The following is an 18,734-nucleotide window of genomic DNA, read 5'->3' on the forward strand; positions in this document are numbered from 1 at the left end:
CTGTCATTTAAGGTAAAGAAATTCATGGCACTTCCATGACAGACTCATTTTTCAGCCCACAACTTTACCAGCCTGTGGTTCTCTTTTATATCAGTTTTTTTTTTACTCACTGTCAGTCTTCTTAAAAGGGACAATAGTTGCCATTTTATGGTAACTACAGACGGCTATAAGAAGATAATTTTTTCTTTATATCTGCAAAGTAAGAGCATATTTAGCAAGACTTCTGAATTCAACAAATCACTGCATATTCATAAACGAAACTCTCAAGTAAAAAAGGACCTTGTCGTCTACTCATACATTAAGTAAGGAGGGCCTTAATTCCAGTGCATAGACTTAGAATAGACTTTTATGCAAACACAAAGAAGGCTGACTGAATAATCTCTAATTTAGAGAGATGATATATGGAACTGGATGGAGCTCAAGAACCTTATTAGTGACTAGATAAAGCAGAATCTGTTTTGTTATATTCTAAAAAACTGATTTTTTGGCCTCCAAAAACATTTTGCACAGTAACATGACTAAGCATTCATTTATTCCTTTTAAAACTACTTGCAATTTAAAGTTGTTGTGGAACATTGAATTAGTCATTACAATCAAGTAAATGCATTCAGCTTTTCCAAACATGAAGTTGGTTTATTGTGTTTCTGAATAAGTTGAGCTGTAAAAATGTCCTGAACAACTGCCAGCTTGGATTGCTAATTTTCAAGCTCGAGTTGATGGGCTAATTAATGTGCTACAGAATGCTAGGTTTACTCATTAGTTCGCTTTGACATTTTATTTCTCTAATCTGATAAGACAGCTCAAGGTTGAAGCTCAGTTGATGTCATGTTGAATTGTGAATACATTTAAATGTGCTAATAGGGTTACGTTTCCTCTCAGAAGGGATAGGCTCTTCTTTTTCTTGGACTTTTTTTAAACTAGGGGGAAAACGAACAAAACAAAAACTTATAAGCCCAATTCTAAGAACACAAGGTCAGCCGAATTTCTGTTCTGTGGTGTAGAAGTCTGGTACAACTGTTTTACTTTCTACATTTGACCTTTAAATTTACACCAGACACAAAAATGCAGTATGACCACATGACAGCCTTATCATTAAAATGAATTAAGGTTGTAAGGAACCCTGATGCCATACACTACACATCTATACATGGTTATAGAGTTTATTAGTTATTTATCAGTTTTAGTTTTACCCACTACCACTCTGCCTTCTACAGCCTCGGATACATCACTGCGGTACATAAAGCTATAGCTGATCTTCTATTGTTTGGATCACTGGTGCACCTCAATTGTAATTTCAAATGCAATTGTGTATTGTATCAGCAAAGATTATCTATTAGTTCACCATGAATTTGGGCCCGTTAGACCTCCCCCTGTTGTTATAGTGTAATGGCTCATTATCCAAAACTCTCAAAAACTTTTGCACAATGGTCTACTCTACATGTCAATCACTTTGGGAAACATTTCATTTTCAGGGTCATGTTTGATTACATCTTTTTCTAACTCTAAGGTGAGGTTCAAATGCTGATGTTATTTTTCGTATTGCATACTGCATTGTTCCCTGTTGTTGAGATTAAAATAACAAAGAAAGAAAATCAGCATTGCCTCTCCGGTTAGTCTACCACAAGTGGTGCATACCTAGATTGTGCTGATATGTTGTGTTTGTTTTCACCAAACGTGGAGTGGTGTTTCATGGCCAAACATCTACATTTTGCTTTGTCTATTCAAAGAACATTATTCCAGAAGTCATGTGGTTTGTGCAGACACAACTCTGTAAACCCAAGCTGTGCTGCCATGTTCTTTTTAGAGAAAGAAGTTGTTTGTCTTTTGTTGTCTTTTATTTTCCAGACAACCCTTCCCAACAAGCTGGACAATGTTCATGTTCTGCCACTTATTTTAACATTTCACATGCAAACTGTAGAGGCTGAACATCTTTCCCCCCCATCCTCTCTGTGGATTTCACTGTCTGACTTTGGCGTGGAGTTGCTCGAACATCCACTCCCGGTAAGACTGACAGCTTTCTTGAATGTTTTTCAACCTGTGAATGATCTTTGCTACTGTAGTATGTTTGACTTAAAATAGCTGGGAATTAATAGCAGCAACAATTACTTCTCTAGTATCATTGCAGATGTCTTTCCTCCTTGCGTTCCACACCAAAATGCTCCAGACCAGCAAATGGCTAAAACCTCTGCTTCAGAGGTGCTGTCACCTTCTGTCGATCAGTTTATCAAATCCATTTGGCCAGTGGCACCTGGCTGCTGCTTCCCCTCTTGGTTCCTAAGGAACTGCACTGCTTCTGCATTTTTTTTAACTTTTTGTACTGTAAATAATTACACCATTAGGTGCATTAAGTGGAATGCTCCTCATCCTCTAAACAGAAATAAATCAATAAATAAAATAATAATAAATAGTTGAAAAAGTCATCACATTTAATGCCTACATCCTGCTGAACCAGATGGTAAGTATGAAATAAGTTCCAGCTGTACAGCAGGGAAGCAGAGGGTCCCCTGCTGTTTAAAGACTGGTGAGTCTTAAGGGGCATTGACTTATGGAGATGAAGCCCTACAAAAGCCTTTAGTCTTAATGTAGTCTTGCTAGGTAAGAGCATTTCATACATGAAGGTGGTTTTTCGTGGTCGAACTGCCAACTTTTTCTTTCTTCGAGGAGGGTGGGGAGAGCTTATGCTAATTTCAATGTGTTGCCATGCTAAGGCACGTTGTCAAGCAGGAACCTACTGCTGTGTGAGTCTAAACACCAGAGTAAAATGATGACTCGAAGGGGCTTTGGTTTAACTATCCCTTTTTGTTAAGATGGAAGGTCTTATTTAAGAAGATGCAGATAATTAACATCTATTATGACTTAACAGCAGCTGTGCTATTATTGTAGATGGAGGCAAGAATAGCAGGTTGCCAAGTTCTATTTGCATACCTGTCACTTTTCTTTTTTTAATGCAAAATACCTTGTCAATGCCATGTTGGATATCCCTCATTCTCTCAACATTTGTGTGATGTAAATGTTGGGATGTGTTTCTTTCCGCAGATTTGATGCCACGGCCTCATTTATTTATCTTTTTCTAAAAGATAGAGGGGGGGAGGGAGCAAACCGTGTTTCACATCTGCTGAATTCGTCCTGGATAACAGACAGCTTAGTATTGCCTCATATGTGTACACATCAGCATGACAGAGAAAACAACCCTGCATGTCTCTGGCGGTGTTGCTGTAAGGCTTGCCTGGTCTTACCTACTCCCATTCCACAAATGCTGTCTGTCATCTGTTGTTGTTCTTGTCTGCTCCAATATTTAATCCCTGCTTTTCAAAATAAAGATGTTGGAGACTGAAATTCTCAAATGCACAACTGTACTCCCCCCCTCCGGAGGGTCATGAGTCTCTACACGTTGCTACTGACTTGCTAAACTCAATGCGCATGTTGTTGACATAATTACTGGATCACAACTCAACGGAATGCCTGTGCGTGTGCTACGACTTTGCCCTCCCATCTTAAAGCAAAGCCTAAACACACCGCCCATTCTGTCAAGCCAACCCCTAAGTCAATAGAACATCATGTCAGAGTGAACACTGCCTGCCAGGCTGTCTGACGGCCCCACCAAACGCCCCAAAAGGAGAGTGTGAGACATCTCGTAGTCTTTTGAGGTCAGAGGGGACTCCAACACCTCTGAACAGGTAGACCTCTTACACTGAGCAATGAAAGGAGCTGTTGTTGTTCACGGCACAAATCATCTAAGCCTCACTACCAGAGGGCATAGCTTTTGGAATCTGGAATTTTTAATTTTTTTTACTGCAGCTCCGTGATACAAGTTTAATAGTTTATAAAATAAAAATTAAAGCTAGGATCAATATCGCTGAATGCTTTAAAGGTACCAGACTCCTGACGAGGAAAAAAAGCAAAGAAAATTTGGTTGAATGTGTTTTGCTACAAGCACATAAGACATGACTCTGAAGATTGTTGGCTGAAAGAAGAGCAGGAGATAAGAACAAGCCATTTGTGTAGAGGCACCTGAAGCAGTCTCAGATGGACCTCAGTGAACCCTACACCACTGTGTTGCCATGAAAGCATGAACTCACCTGTCTGCGCAGGTCCCTCGTCTTTTTGGTCATTTTGTCAATGGCTGAGTTCAGGGGGTCGCCTTTCTCTTTTCTGCCAGTCTGTGAAAAGGAACAAAATACCTCGTTAATGCAGTTACAGTACAGACGATAACAATCTCACAGTTGTGTTTTTCTTTCTTTTTTTCACTGTACATCACAAATATCATAGCTGGGGTTCTTTTAAGGGACTTAATATGGACACAGTTTTTAAGGCGGATTGCTTGCTTGTCTTGGAACAGTGCTGAAATTAATGTGTTTCTTGGGTTGAGAAAAACATAACTGAAACTGCTATGTTTCATAGCAACCAGCCAATCAGCCAAGTATCAATTTAGGTGTCGCCAATTCCCCTTTGTGCTGCACTTCCTGTCAACGCCAACTCCTACTGATGGCTTTAGGAGGGTGCAGACTACCACATGGTTCACCTGATACACACAGAGTCACAAGCTGCTTCTTTTCACTTGACAGTTGGAAGCTTCTTACTGTTCCAGGTTTCCCTTCTCTCCACTAAACAAGCAGAGAAACCAAACCAGCAGGAGTCCCCAATCCGTCACTGTGACAGGATCTTTCTATGTTTTTCATAGAAAAAAAAAATATTTCCAATCAATTCACTGAAAGGCCTGACAAAAGGAGGCTCCACTTAAAGCTACAGGCCCCGTTTATCATTAACAAACCTTACTGGTTTTGCTCAGTGAAGTTATTAGATTTCCAATTTTAGTATCTGATTGGTAATGTCTGCTTGGCCTGGAAATTAGAAGGACCGTGTCAGTGTCTTCCAACGACCATTTCTGCCTCAGGCCTCGCGCAGTGCTGCACTGCCCTCACATTAAAAAAAACGAGGAGTGTATCTTAGCTAATGGAAAATGGCAAAACCAGGGAGGGGCATAAACTTTAAATGAATTAAAGTCATTACTTTAAACAATGTGCTTTTACGTGGCACCAAACAGCTGCCCAAAACATGTAAAAACACAACATCTGAGTGATCCGTACACAACAGTTTGAGGCTTAAAAAAACAAACATAATAAAGTTAATGAGCCATAATTCAGCATTAGAGCACAAAGCTTAAGAGTATAGTGCTCAAAGGTGAAATGTGAGTTACGATTACTGTTCTGTTGTTTATTCTCTCCCGAAGATTCTCTCAATCAGCGTTGAGTCAAATGCCGCCACACTGAATGAACGTCTATAAATAATCACTCGTGTTAATTGCTACGTCCTCCTATTTTGACAGCTGGCAAATGACAAAGTGTGGCTCATCTCTCTTCTGAAACCTGCTCTGTTTCCAGAGGGTATGATTCATGCTGTGTCCAAACACGGTAACAGAAATGATCAGGCAACCAAAGTCTCTTCACATAGCTGCAGTTCCTTCCACTAGAATATGTTCACAATGGGGAAATAATAATAATAAAAATAAAAAAAAGAATACTAGTATGATCACCAGACTGTAAAACAAAGCCGGCCTCTGTCGAAGCAAAACCAGCACACACAATTATTTGTATTGTTGCCGGGCAACCATGTGACTGTTCTGTGTAGCATGAAGGCGAGCAACCGAAGTGCTTATCAGCTTTTGTGAAACCAAAAAAAACATCCACCTGATGACACAGAATTCCTATACATCCAAGTCAGCCTCAAATAAGGGTTTTCAGGGATGCACTGACTACTCAGGGCCTGAGTAAAAGAGCTGTTTGGTCTTTGTCCTGTTTAATGACACACCAAATGTGGCTGCTTATCTCTGTGTTACTGCACCATTGTTTTGCCCTTTCTATAATTGAGTGAAGAAGAACGCAGTGTCCCATAGAACTAAATGAGCCCACATTAAACACACACCTCATGGTGAACTCATGCTGATTGTCACTTTGGGTGCCTCAGTCATTATCAGCATGTAAAATATCAGCTTTCTCATTAGTTATAGATATCCCTGCTATCAAAAATGGAGAAACAGAAAGAGAGAGGTAGAGGAGATCACTTCTGTATTCTCTTGCTTAGGAAAGATTGTGAGCTCCAGCAGCTTCTTTAGTGCCATATACGGCGCACCTATCGGAAAGAAGACACCATATCTTTTCATTTAAAAGCAACTTGTCCAAAACCCACTTTGTTTTCTCCTGTTGTGCTCTATAAAAGACTTCAGGAAGAAGCCAGTCTGGGGACAACCAACCGTAAGATTTTAGCATTTTGCCTCATTTCCGATTTGTCACACTTAATGCTCAACATGCGTTTCAAAGTGGATGCGTGCTGTGGGGAATACAAATGTATGCAAGGTCACCGACGTGAAGGGACGGCTCATTGAAAAGAGCCTACAGCTATAAAAGAGGAATATGATTCGCTTTTCTGTCCAATGTATTGGTGCTTCGCCCTTGGCCAAGGCTCATGTGGCATTTTCACTCACATGGATGTCAAACATTACAGTAAGAATGAGTCATTTGTTTCCAAGCTCACACTAGTTAGTCAGTCCCTCTTCTAATGGCTATCAAACAACGCAGTCATCTTTTGTTAAGCAGTGCACCAAAACCAAAAGGAAGAGAACTGGCATGGAAAACAGGAACAGTCTGTTTGAGATTCAGGGCCATATTCGGCATAAGAAATCAGACCAAACCCAAAATTGACCACATGAGGTTTCGATATATTTGCAAGTGCAATTCTGATATATCCCGATAAAGCCTTTTAGCCTTTTGTTAATTGACATGAGAGTAGGGAATGAAATGGAGATATCATCGAGTTACCTTCCATAATGCACTACTCATCCAGCACTCACGCTTTGATGTTTTTTTTTTTTTTTTTTACCAAAGTAGAGGACATGTCAGCATTAGTCATTGTGTTGTCCAGAGAGTCTAATGTGTCATTAAGGCTCCAGCGGGACACAGGGGATTACAGATGCTTACCAGCCAGAATATTTTTTAAAACAAAATTACTTAAATTGAACTTTTTTCTTTCTTTTTTCTTTTAAGGACACTTAAAGACAAACAATCTCAGCTCTCGTATGACAAACAGGCACACCGATAAACCACATTAAGAGTATTCATTCGGCAACTGTATTTTTCAGAATTGCAAATCCCAGCTGTTTTATTTCTCAAAACTCCTTAATCTGAGTTAAGGAGATTAAAACAGCACGGCCATTTCAGACTAAAGGGACAAAACCCTGGAACTGATATTTTTAGCTCGCACTAAGCAGTAATTGGGTGTGTATCCATTCTTGGGACCATTGTAGCTTTTTTTTTCTGTTATATCAAATCTTTTAAATCAGCGTTGCATCGTTTTGACAGTTACAGTAAATTAAAGTGACTACGATTAAAGAAAAAAAGAAAAAGAACAGCTGCCTTTAACTGAAATTACTAAGTTATGAACATTAAGGATGGGGTGATGCATTGCTCATGTTGAGTATTCTGCAAAACACAAAGCACCCAATTAAAAACACTACGCATGAATCCCCCATTACAAACTTTACATGCAAAACCATAGTGATGAATCATGGATTAGTCAATGTGTTGAGTTCACATTCAGCTTGGATGGGTCCAAAATGATATCTCTGATTCGTGCATGCAATACTTTTTGGGAAACTACAATAACTGACTCACCTTGTTGTATTTACGTCTACTCCATTTATCTGGAAATCTATTCGACTTCCCTGTGCTCTAATCCACGTGTGTTATGTATGCGTAAGCAACTGTGTTCTCCAATTCACAGCCATTACCAACTCGACAACTCGGCTGGCGGTTGATTTAATTGTCTCCCACGCAGCATCATTGATTGCTTAGTTTTTGACTGCCTCATAATGGAATGTGCACGTTTGGTTTTCTGGTAAACATGATTCCCCATGGTGCTTCACAGACAATGTTCCCAACTGTCCCTCATCCATTATTTTCCACCCCCCCTGGTGTGCACTCATTCACTCTCCGTTGGGGGGAGGAAGACATAAGAAGGTGCCCGACTATCGGCACGTCTTGTGCGGGGTAATGGAGGCAGTGGAAGTGGAGTTACTCTTGCCCACTCAGGAGACGGCTGGCGGATGGTGTGTGCTGCCGGGCTGCGAGCACGCTTATTCTCTCAGGTACTCCCACAGTAAGAGCGTAATTTGCTGGTGTACCGCAGAACAATCTGCTTCACTGCATTTCTGACCTTAAACCTCATAATGAATAAGACATACATGAGTGGTAGGATCTGTACCACTTGAATAATGTGCAGAACAAGGCATTCTGGCGTTTGCTGGTTTTGATCTTTCCACTTGTTTTTATTCATAGAAAATGGGAATTGGAGTAAAATACATCTTATACATTAAATATCTATCTTTTGTTCATTTGTAATTCCCAGCTATTCAGAATTAATGAGAAATGCAGTCGATCAACATTACTGAAGAGACACTGTGACTTGGTTCACTTATTAATTGATCTAAATGATTAGGGTTTTTTTTTTTAATCACTGTGTCTCCCTGGAAACTAATTCAATAAAAAAAAAAGAAAAGAAAAGAAAGGGAAAAAAGAATGAAGAATTAATCTGGTAATTTGTTGGGAATAACATGGCAGATCAAAGTTGAGGTCAGATGAATCAGATGGAAGAAAACAGAAGTCAGATGGAGGGGGAGCATCAGGCCTTGTGTCTCATTGTCTTTCAAGATCAATGTGTTAAATGATATCAATTCCGGCTCCTTGTCAATTCAATTAGGTGGGAGTGAGAGGTACAATTACTGTCCAATGTGGTTACACTGTCTGTGGCAGGCTTAAAGAGGAAGGCAAGCTGATAACAAGAGGGTGAGAACATGTTTGTGTGCCTGCGAGCTGGGACTATGAGATGATAATGGTGGTAACATGTTGGTTGGGTTACCAGCTGATAATGGGTATCCAGATCCTCATTAAGATAAGTTTTGCTCCCGCCGTTGTGGGACCACAGACGGGGCCAATTTGACTTGTTCTCATTAAGTACAATTTAAATAGGGGTAGCGGTGGCTATCGGCTAGTGTGATTACAGGATACCCAAAATGTAAACATGCCGCAATGCCTGCAGCGAGGAGAAATGCTTCCACTATGGGTTAGGAGTTCTGTTTAGTCCTATGCAATACGATGAGAGAGGAACACAATGCATGCAACATACATCTCATTCAAGCCATGCATGCTGCATCACACGTATGCAATACAGGCATAATGTTATGTTGGGGCAAATAAGACAAGAAAGAATCTCTCTCACACACACAAACAGCCATTCACACCAGTGGAAAAGTTGTCTCCAAATATAAAGATATATATATATATATTTTCACACCTAGTTCTTTTTTTTTTAAATTAAATTCTACAGAAAAGAAAATGCTAGTTTAATGCCATGTACATACAGTCTTTAAGGACATACACATAGGTCTCAACGCCTTTTCTTTTTTTCTCTTTTAAATAAGGTTTAATGAAAGTAATAATGACCTAAGGCAGTGGCTCTCAGTCCTTGATGCTTTTAGCACTACATGTTATTCATTATCCTTTATGTTTAACTAATTGTACGCATCAGTTACAATTTCAAGGGAGGTCTAGAGAAAGCTAAGGTAGTTTATACAAATGCAAACACATTAGAAACAAAGTTTAAATAGCTTTAACCCAAAAGCTTTGATTGCATTCACTGGATATCAAACAAGGTGCATTTTGTTGTGCTGCAGATAAGGAGCCAGTGATCTTTTGTTTAAAAAAATGAATTAAAAAAGACATTTTGGAATAAGTAGCAGCGCGCGCACACGTAATCATGCACATGCAGTATATCCACCTCTTAAACTAAATAAAATTCTAGTATTGGAAAGTAATTAAGTATGCAGAGCTGATGTGAAGAGCCTCGGGACAGCCAGTCTCCCATGTGCAGCTTATACAGGAGTTTCTTGTCTTTTCTCCTCACACACAGATGCCCATAGTGTCTGTGACAGTGCTTTTTGAGCCTGGCAGTCTCTTGTCAGTTAGCGTTAATGCAGCCGAAGACGGGGCTGCCTGAGGAGGAGCCAGAGTGCCTTCAGGCACAAGCCCTCTTACATTTAATGGCTGAAGTCGTTTACTTACTCCTCTCATTACGCAGGCTCATGTTTAGACTGTGGGCATGTCGCTGGTTATCAGTATCTGTGGTCATGCAAGCCTCGGATGAACGGAAGCATCTGCCTTATAATTGAGCACATTGTAAGTATGAAATAAGAAGTTTCTTTGGGGTGGAGTAAATATTGAAATAAGGATTTCCTCTCACATAGGCGCAATGCACCGGTTTCCTTTATACATGGATGGACAGTAGCCAGCTGGAACCAAATTGAGGTCGTAGTGATGGCACACATGTTGAGGGCATCGGAGCATGCCTCTACTGGACACTGGGAAACCGTTTTTATATAACTGGTCATATCAAGAAGACACAATTAATGCTATAACTTGACATAAATAAATAAATAGGGATGTAAGAATAGAGAGGCGACTGCGCCGGAGACAAAGCTAGCGGCAGAAAAAAAGAAATGAAACAATAAACAGACACAGACAGCAAAGGCCAGCTACTCATGTATCCCCTGAGTGTGCCCTTTCTTCAACTGCCAATAAACAAAGCATATTCAAAGTGAATATAAAGGCTGTAAATGATTAATCTGCCAATAGCTGATTCAAGGTTCTAAATTCAGTGGGGGGGGGGGGGGGGGGGGGGGGGGGGGACTGTGTCCTCCAACATTTAGGCAATGCATTTTCTCATCATCGGAGGCTACAGCACACCATTAAGATTTTGTCATTCTTTCCCTTTCTTCAAACTCAGTGGAATGGTACCATGAAGCCATAAACTATCACCGTCACTCTTTCAGTTTTACTGCAGAGCAAAAATATCCAATTATAGCCTAGAAAATTAGGGTGAGCCAGTGGGTGAGCCCACACAGAACCAAACTCAGAAAGGGCACCGACGTCCACAAAATACTTACGGCAAAATTGAAAGATGTAACTAACAAGCGAGGTTGTTGAACCTGTGCATCGTGTCTGGAAAGGTTGGCCTACTAGAGAAGACACCTTCCAGAACGTGCAGTGAGAGATGCCTCAAGGAAGGGGTGCCACAGAGCAAATGAATTACTCATGATGTTGTTGACTGACTGATTTTTTTCATAGTCCGTGTGTTCTTGGAAGAAAGAAAAAGAATAGAAGCACAAAGAGAGCGTGGAGGGTTGAAATACTAAGCATGTTGGGCTATCAGCCAAGGCTTAGGTGCACAGTTTCAGGAGAATCTGAGGAGGTGAGGGGAAATGTCTGGTTATCAGACAGAGAGAGAGGAAGAGCGCAGGGAATAAAAAAAAGAAAAAAAGTCTAGTCCTGCAGCAGCAGTATGGGGAGCTAGAGCAATGCTGCCTGCAGCCTCCCTGAACTGAATAGCAAGTAGTTTGCGAGGGAGGGATTGAAGGAAGGGCAGCAGGAGGGAAGAGAAGCGAGGGAGGGAGAGTCTGAGAATAGGTTACAGAGGGTGAGAAAATAACAGAGCGGTGCGATATCTGTGAGAGCAGAGCTGTGGTGTGGAGAAAAAAAAATGTGAGTCAATGGGGTGAGAGGAAGGTTTGAGTATCATTGATGTACTTTTGTTTCACTGCAGAGCTGAAAAAGTCAATTTATCACACACATATAGGTGCACACACATTTCTATACACACATGCATTACCATGACACGGCTGTCTGAGAGGATGTGGGCTGTTTTTCAAAAGACTGAAGCTTCCATACTGGTCAAAAGATACAAAAGGAGTAAAACACCTGAAACTGTAGGTCTGCCCAGTTCAAACACTGCTTCTTAATATCAGACTACTTTACCTCCTCGTTTTATGATTCCCTGTTATATCACTCGATTCGCCGCCCTCTGTAGTGGATCGAACAATGATGTGTTACAAATTAAGGGAAAACAAAACAGACATTACCATTAACTGCAAGGTTCAAAGACTCGAGCTATTTTCATTCAAATGGACGTCTTTGTCTGACCTCTAAACTACAAATATTACATCCTCATTGTGCCTTATCCATGCCTGATATATCAAAATCGCGCTGTTGGCTTTCATGTGTCCACCTGCGCTGTGGCTGTACTCTGAGACGATGACTTCCAGCAATTAAACCGAGGTAACGGCATAGCTCACAGAATTGAAGAAGGGTATACGGTTTCAATACAGCGGTCACATTTTGATAAAAAGAAACAAAAACCTGATGGTAAAAAAAAAAATGCACAGATGTTTAGCAGTAAAGTCGCAGGCTATTGTGTTCAGACGTTATCCACCTACACACTTGCCTCGACGGTCTGGCCCACCGCTCTGTGTGACCTTTTAGCTGCACTGTTGATCACAAGTCGAGAGGGTAGCTCAAGAAGCCTAAAATGAATGATGAGAACAAAGGCTTTTCAGACACATACGCACTTTGGTCCCATTCCATCTTTCACAGACTGCTTCTCGCACATTACATTTAACGAGGTGGAGGGGTGGGGGACACAAATATGTGACCACAGAAGGTGTTGAGCTCTTGAGCTGGCAGCACCTTTGCTATCAATGCAAAGGCTTGAGAGAAATATCCAGATTTTTGTAAACCTGGGTAATGATGGCTCAAGCTGCTCGTAGCAGTTCAAATACAAAGTTTCTAATGGCAGACTGATTATACTAATGTACCAAATGCTACTGAGCCTGAGCTCATTGTTGAAACAATCACTGTGTGCAGATACATGGCATTGATTTGCTGGGTGTTCCCTTGCTCTAATGATCAAGTGTACAGCAACTTGAAAGAATGGTGTTGCTGGTTGGACCGGCGAAATGATTACGTCTCCCACTGTCCTTTCATGTGGTCTTTGTCAGTTTATCCCGGCAGCAGCTCAAACCACTGACAGAGTAGTTGCTGCTAATAGTTGCGAGAAATGAGGAAGAGTGAAGCCACAGAATTTCTGGACGTGATGTGAGTGCACCGTGTGGGGATGGATCAGGGGATTGGACTTACTGTCATGGTGGGTGTTTGGGGATTGATGTCTTTTCAAAGGACAACAATCCTCTCCCTTAAGCTGACTTAGAAAATGTTTTCCAACAATGGTCACAGCTGCTACAGCCCTAACAGTATTTTTCAGGAAATGACATGCAGACATCATCCTTGCAAAATATTAGCCGTCACTTATCAACCCGCCCTGGGAATGCTGCAGATTCAAAACACTCGCAGAGACATATGAAGCTCTCCACCGCTCGCTGATTTATTAAACCATTGCACAACGTCTAAATGAGCTCTGATTTGATCCGACTGATAAATTGATTCAGCTGTGGAAACGAGGACACGCCGCACAGGAGTCCTCTTTACATTTGTGAGGCCCTTATGATTCTTGACCTTTGATCTTTGAAGCTCAGCTTCATTTTCACATGAAAACATGACTGAGATGTATCATGGTCTAAATGAAGTCCATGCAAAGCAATCACCAGGTCTGCCACAAAGTCTTCAGTGGCAGTTTGAGGTGTTGCTTTAGATCGCATTGTATCATAGAGTGGTTTATATCACCGTTCCTGTACCAAAAAGTTCTCAAACCAAAGGTGGCGTTTAAGTTAACGAGTGAAAGTCAAATGAACGTACAGTATCTTACAACGCAGGTCAAGCTATTGTTTGGTTAAATTTCTCGTATATAAATCCAAACAGACAAACAAGGATACAAGAACGAACGGAGAAGGACATGCAAGCTATTTTCATAAAACAATTTTATGAGAATTTAACAGCGTGTTTGCAAAACCTTGGCCTTTACAATGCGTGCTCTGCATGGCAATAAGTTAGGGCCAGTCTGGGAGCATCGTAATGGGAACTAGTGGACATCCGGGATAAGTGTGCCCCTCGGCTGCTCAGCCTCATTTTCAATGCAGTGACAGGGTCAGGGCTCCGCTGTGGGTTATGATCTTAATTATGCATGGCCCATCTGGTGCAGGTGGGCAGCTGCAAGAGGCTGTAACTGATAATGGAGTGACATGATGGATCGTGTCAATACCAGGTCAACTTAAACAAAGTTAAGCCCACAGTTAGTGCTTTGTTGTCCCAGCTAGAAAGATGTATGATGTAATGTTTTGAGACCCGTAATCATCATTGCGCACCACATACTAGATTACCAACTGTAGGGTTGAAAATGCAAAATGTGACCTTCTAACCAAACAAAAACCCTCATATTAGGAGACTGAAAGAATGAACTGATGGCTGTAAGATTTTGCAAGGCCAGCGTGACCCCAGGTATAAGCTGAGGATTAGAACAGTCCCCTCACCTAGACTTTAGAAGCTACAAAACGTTTTATGAACGCACCGCCCACACTGCAGTAGTTTAGCTTGTCACTGGGTTCATTGCTTTGTAAACAAAGGCTGATTTTGATTTGGGTCCAGATTTCTAAAGTTGACGTTACTGGGGTGGAGAGAGTAAATCGTGCAAAATATGTTTAAGCAGTTAAACACGGAGCACAACACACCCATATACTCACGCAAGCACAAAGACAGCAGAGAGCAAGCGAGGCAGAGAATTCTTCCTCATCAGAGGATTTAGCAGCCATTGTCTGCAGCCAGAGACAGCACTCTGCATTTTAATCAAGGGTGCAGTTCTGAATCCAGCTGTCTCACGATGTGATGACAATTGTATTTTTCTGCTTCTACTGAAGAGGGCTAGGGGGAAATGTCATCATGTAGTCTCCCACTGCACTGCACAGCTCTGTCATACTGACTGGATTCTAGTCATCTGAGCATAGTGGCAGAGGTTGGTTTCCAGCGGGTCATGTAAGCCCGTGGTATGGGAACGTTGGCTTCTCCTTGGAAAAATGACTTACTGGAATGTTTTTCAGAGTTATAGGGGATGTATTATGGAAAATGAATGCATTTGAAAATGAATAAAAATCCCTTTCTGTGCTTGAGAGGACATGTTTGGTAACATGAAGTCACAACACTAAAAGACAACAGTGGTATTTTGTTTCCCCTAAAACTGAGCAAACGTCACTGAATCTCTTTCAGACGTGCTGGGGAAACGTGTCACTCTACAGGTTATCCAGCCTCCCTCCATTTATCTCCTCCAAGCTTCAACTTCAGATGATGCTGCATTTGCTGTACCGCAGAAATGGAAGGTGAAACTAGTTTCCTCTCGCTTTTACGACGCCATCAAAATTAAAACTCATTTGTTACGGAGTTCACTTAACTTAAAAAGTTAACCAGCTAATAGTGTTCCACCAGTTGCTTGTTTAATGTTATATATCTGGACAAGGAAATCTAACTTTAAATTGGCATCTTTAACTTGAAAATGATATCCCATATGCCTTGAATGCACCATCAGTGGAGCACCGTTAACCGTCACAGCAAAAACAAACATTGGCAATATTTTGCATATATGCAACTGTACAGCTGCTAAAAACTGCAACAAAACACAGATGAATCTGTGACAGGAACGTCCAGAGTTCATGGCACTGATATGCGGCGTGGTTTCTCAATTGTGTTTTTAATGTGTTTCAACAACTCGGGCCAGTTCAACACGTGACACACAACAAAGAGAGAGATGGGCAGCCTCCCAGCTGTCCGTGGTTAAACTGTAGACAAGGGAAACGTACCTTTTTGAGAGTAAACCTTAGTTTGGTGTGGTCAGACTCCTAAGTGTATATTTTCTCATCCTGGAATAATGTGCTCCAAAGAGTATTGAGTACTACAGATCTCAAACGCCGCAGACTCTCAGGAAGAAAGTGGCAGAATGGATTCAAGTTCGTCACTCCATTCTCTACAATGACCCGCTTAAACAGAGAAGTAAAATCATGAAGTGAAAATTAGCTGTCGTAGTGGTTTCTTTGTCTTGTTTTCTCCAAAGCATGCGTGAGATATTTCCTCAGTAAAGTTGTGTCAGGTTGTGATAAAAAGCAATAGAGTGAAATTAAAAAATCATTCTAATAATGACAACAAGGAACAACAACATGTTGCCCTTTCGCAGAACTTAGCTTTAAAGGTCAATTTATATCCCACAGACTTAAATCAAAAGATTCAAGCAAACGCTGACAGCAAGGACATGCAGTCCTAAATGTGTAACTGCTATTGAAAGAGAACAAGAGTGCGAGGATTCAGTCTGCTTTGTCATGGTTTTCGGAGTGTGAGTGGGCACGAAGTCCCTGTGAGGAGTCAAGATGACCCCGTCTTAGTATCACAGGTCCGGGAAAGTCAGGGCCCTTCAGATAAGAGATAGCAGAGTACAAGTTAAAAGTGCAAACGCTGCTGACCGTCTCGACGGAAAGATACAGAGAAGGTGCCATGATATAAGCTAAACTGTTCATCCTTTCCTGCTGCAACAGTTTGTTGAAGTAAGAAATGTGTTCAACAGTTTGATCTGTTGTCTGTCTGCTCTGGCTTGAACATGTTTATAGTGTCCATTTTCAGGCCTATTTCTAACTTTCAAGTGAAAAAAAATCAACGGAAAAGAATAAGTACTTCATCCTGAGGCGTATTAGTGAGGATTTTGTGTAGCTTTGCCATCAGACCTTTAATCCAAGACACAGATTTTCTCATGTTTGTCCCAAAAATAAATAAATAAAATGAAATCCACAAATGAAAAGCTGAGAAGACTTAAATTCCCCCAAACGCATGTTTGTAGATGGGAATGATACTTTTATTGCCCTTGACCGGGGCATTGCCTTCAAACTGGAGCCGAGGACCGATGGGGATTAATACCGGTCAACTTTCATAATCCCTGCATGTCATAAAAATAAATGGGGATTCCCTCTGTGAACACTGTGGACCCTCCTTTGCGCTAAATTCAAGGTGATAGAAAGATATCAAAGTGCTCGGATGTATGTATTTTTCATCTCTTGTAAAATAAAGATAAATAATTCACAAGCACAGTGTGGGTGCTGTGTGTTAACCTGTGTTAAATTGTGTAGCTGTGAAGCAGACGGTGAATACATGCCACAGTCAACTCCTGTGTAAAATATAGCTTTCATTTTTCCTTGAGACTGCAGTTGCTTTATTAATTTTTTTAAAAAGGTTTATTGATAATTTCCCATATCAACGTGGTATAAATGTTTAATCTATATTGAGAAGGGACAACTATGAAGAATTGACAAGCAGCTGTCTTAACACGCCACCATATTCGTGCAAACACACCAATAAAACCATGAGCGCAGCTGCACACGACAAGCACACTCAGATACTCGAGTGCATGATTACAACGTTTAACCACTAAGCTGATGTCGGTGTAATTTCATCAAGAGCTATAGAGTTCATCTATCTTCTCCCGGCGTGACCCTGCTTGCTTTGTGCTCTTCACCAGACGAAGCAAAGTGCTGCATTAAAGGATAAACCTGGTGACATTTTCCTCTGGAAAACAGAAACACTGTCTCGAACGCTGCTCGCGACCGCGTGGTTGACACGTTCCTTCGCCGCTGTCAGCGCAACACGTGCGGTTCACGCCAGGCCAATTCAGACTGCATTTTTTTTTTTTTTTTTTAGCTAGCTTTGCTAGTTTGACAACGTGTGGGGGATAGCGGCTTACTTGTAAGAGAAGAGGCTTCTACCACAAAAAATGTGTGACGAGACGAGGTCGTAGCAATACTGTCACATAGATCTTAATTATGTAATTTCTGTGTACACAGTTTCCTCGCACAAGCGCGAGTTCACAAATGCGCGGGAATATGTGACTCCGCCCCATCAACAGCGCATATGTCGTCATCAGGTTTTTAAAACGTCTCAACAGATTCTGTTGCATTTTGCTGTTCGTCAAGTGTTGAACAATCAACTCGCTCTGTCACAACTTTGATAAGTCACAACCAAGACATTACAAAGAAAATTCAACAGGCTTCAATGCTCTGTTACAGCAGTTCGGTGTCCCTGGCGCAGTAAGCCAGCATGCCTGACACCAGGAAGACATGACAGAATGAAAGAAAACAAAGGGGGCTTCGGATCGGATTTCAAAATCCTGCTGTGACATGACAAAATGTCTTCCATGAAACAGAGCTGTTGCTACAGGAAGACGCCATACAACGTGTGGCACATCATACATCAGAGAGTACCATTCTACTGAGCACAATAGGAAAATTGATGCCATTCTGTAAAATAAATCTTGCTCCTCATTGTTAAATAATAGAACTCTATATAATTAATCTGAAAGAATCATCCATTCGACCGTTTTTTTCTATCTAAAATATTGATTATAAACTTTCTCAACATTGAACTTTTTGATCATTCAAATGGCAGTTTCTGCAGTAGGAAACAGGACTCCTGAATGCGTGACTTCCTGCTTTTAGCCTGAAGGTTCCCAGTGATGTGCTGCGTGGGTAAGCTACCTCATTGGAAATGTATTACTCTTGAGATAATATGATGGAAAACGATTAACGCCGAAGTTACAAACTCCTGCAGAGAGTCTAACAGGTTTTTCTTTTTTTTAAAGTGTGGAACCAAAAATGAGCAACCTGTGCTCAGTCATGTCAGAGGAGAGCTGCGCCTTCAGGAATCTGAGTCAACGGTGCATCTTTTTATGTAACATCATGCTGTTTCTGCCTTTTGGTGGAAAGTTAAATAATGTGTCACACTATGACGCTGCATTGTTTCTCAATTTACATCTCATCCGTGCAGCTGTGAACACAGACATACTTCATATATGAACTGCATGTTGTGATGCATTCTGTTAGTTTGGATGTGAGATTTGTCTGGAAACCACAACCAAAAGGTGCCGTTGGGCTGGGT

The 18,734-nt window shown here is 41.1% G+C and overlaps 1 protein-coding gene across 1 annotated transcript in view; it reads right to left on the bottom strand.

The window, feature by feature from the left end:
• Positions 1-18,734, bottom strand: part of ctnna2 (catenin (cadherin-associated protein), alpha 2) — a 261,478-nt gene that overhangs the window by 78,213 nt on the left and 164,531 nt on the right. The window contains exon 8 of the mRNA XM_072385076.1: positions 4,080-4,160. Within this exon, the coding sequence (XP_072241177.1) occupies positions 4,080-4,160 (81 nt within the window). The remainder of the gene's footprint in view (positions 1-4,079; positions 4,161-18,734) is intronic.

Source organism: Leuresthes tenuis, unplaced genomic scaffold (genome assembly GCF_036924035.1).
Source record: "Leuresthes tenuis unplaced genomic scaffold, fLeuTen1.0.hap1 SCAF_4, whole genome shotgun sequence".
NCBI lineage: Eukaryota > Metazoa > Chordata > Actinopteri > Atheriniformes > Atherinopsidae > Leuresthes > Leuresthes tenuis.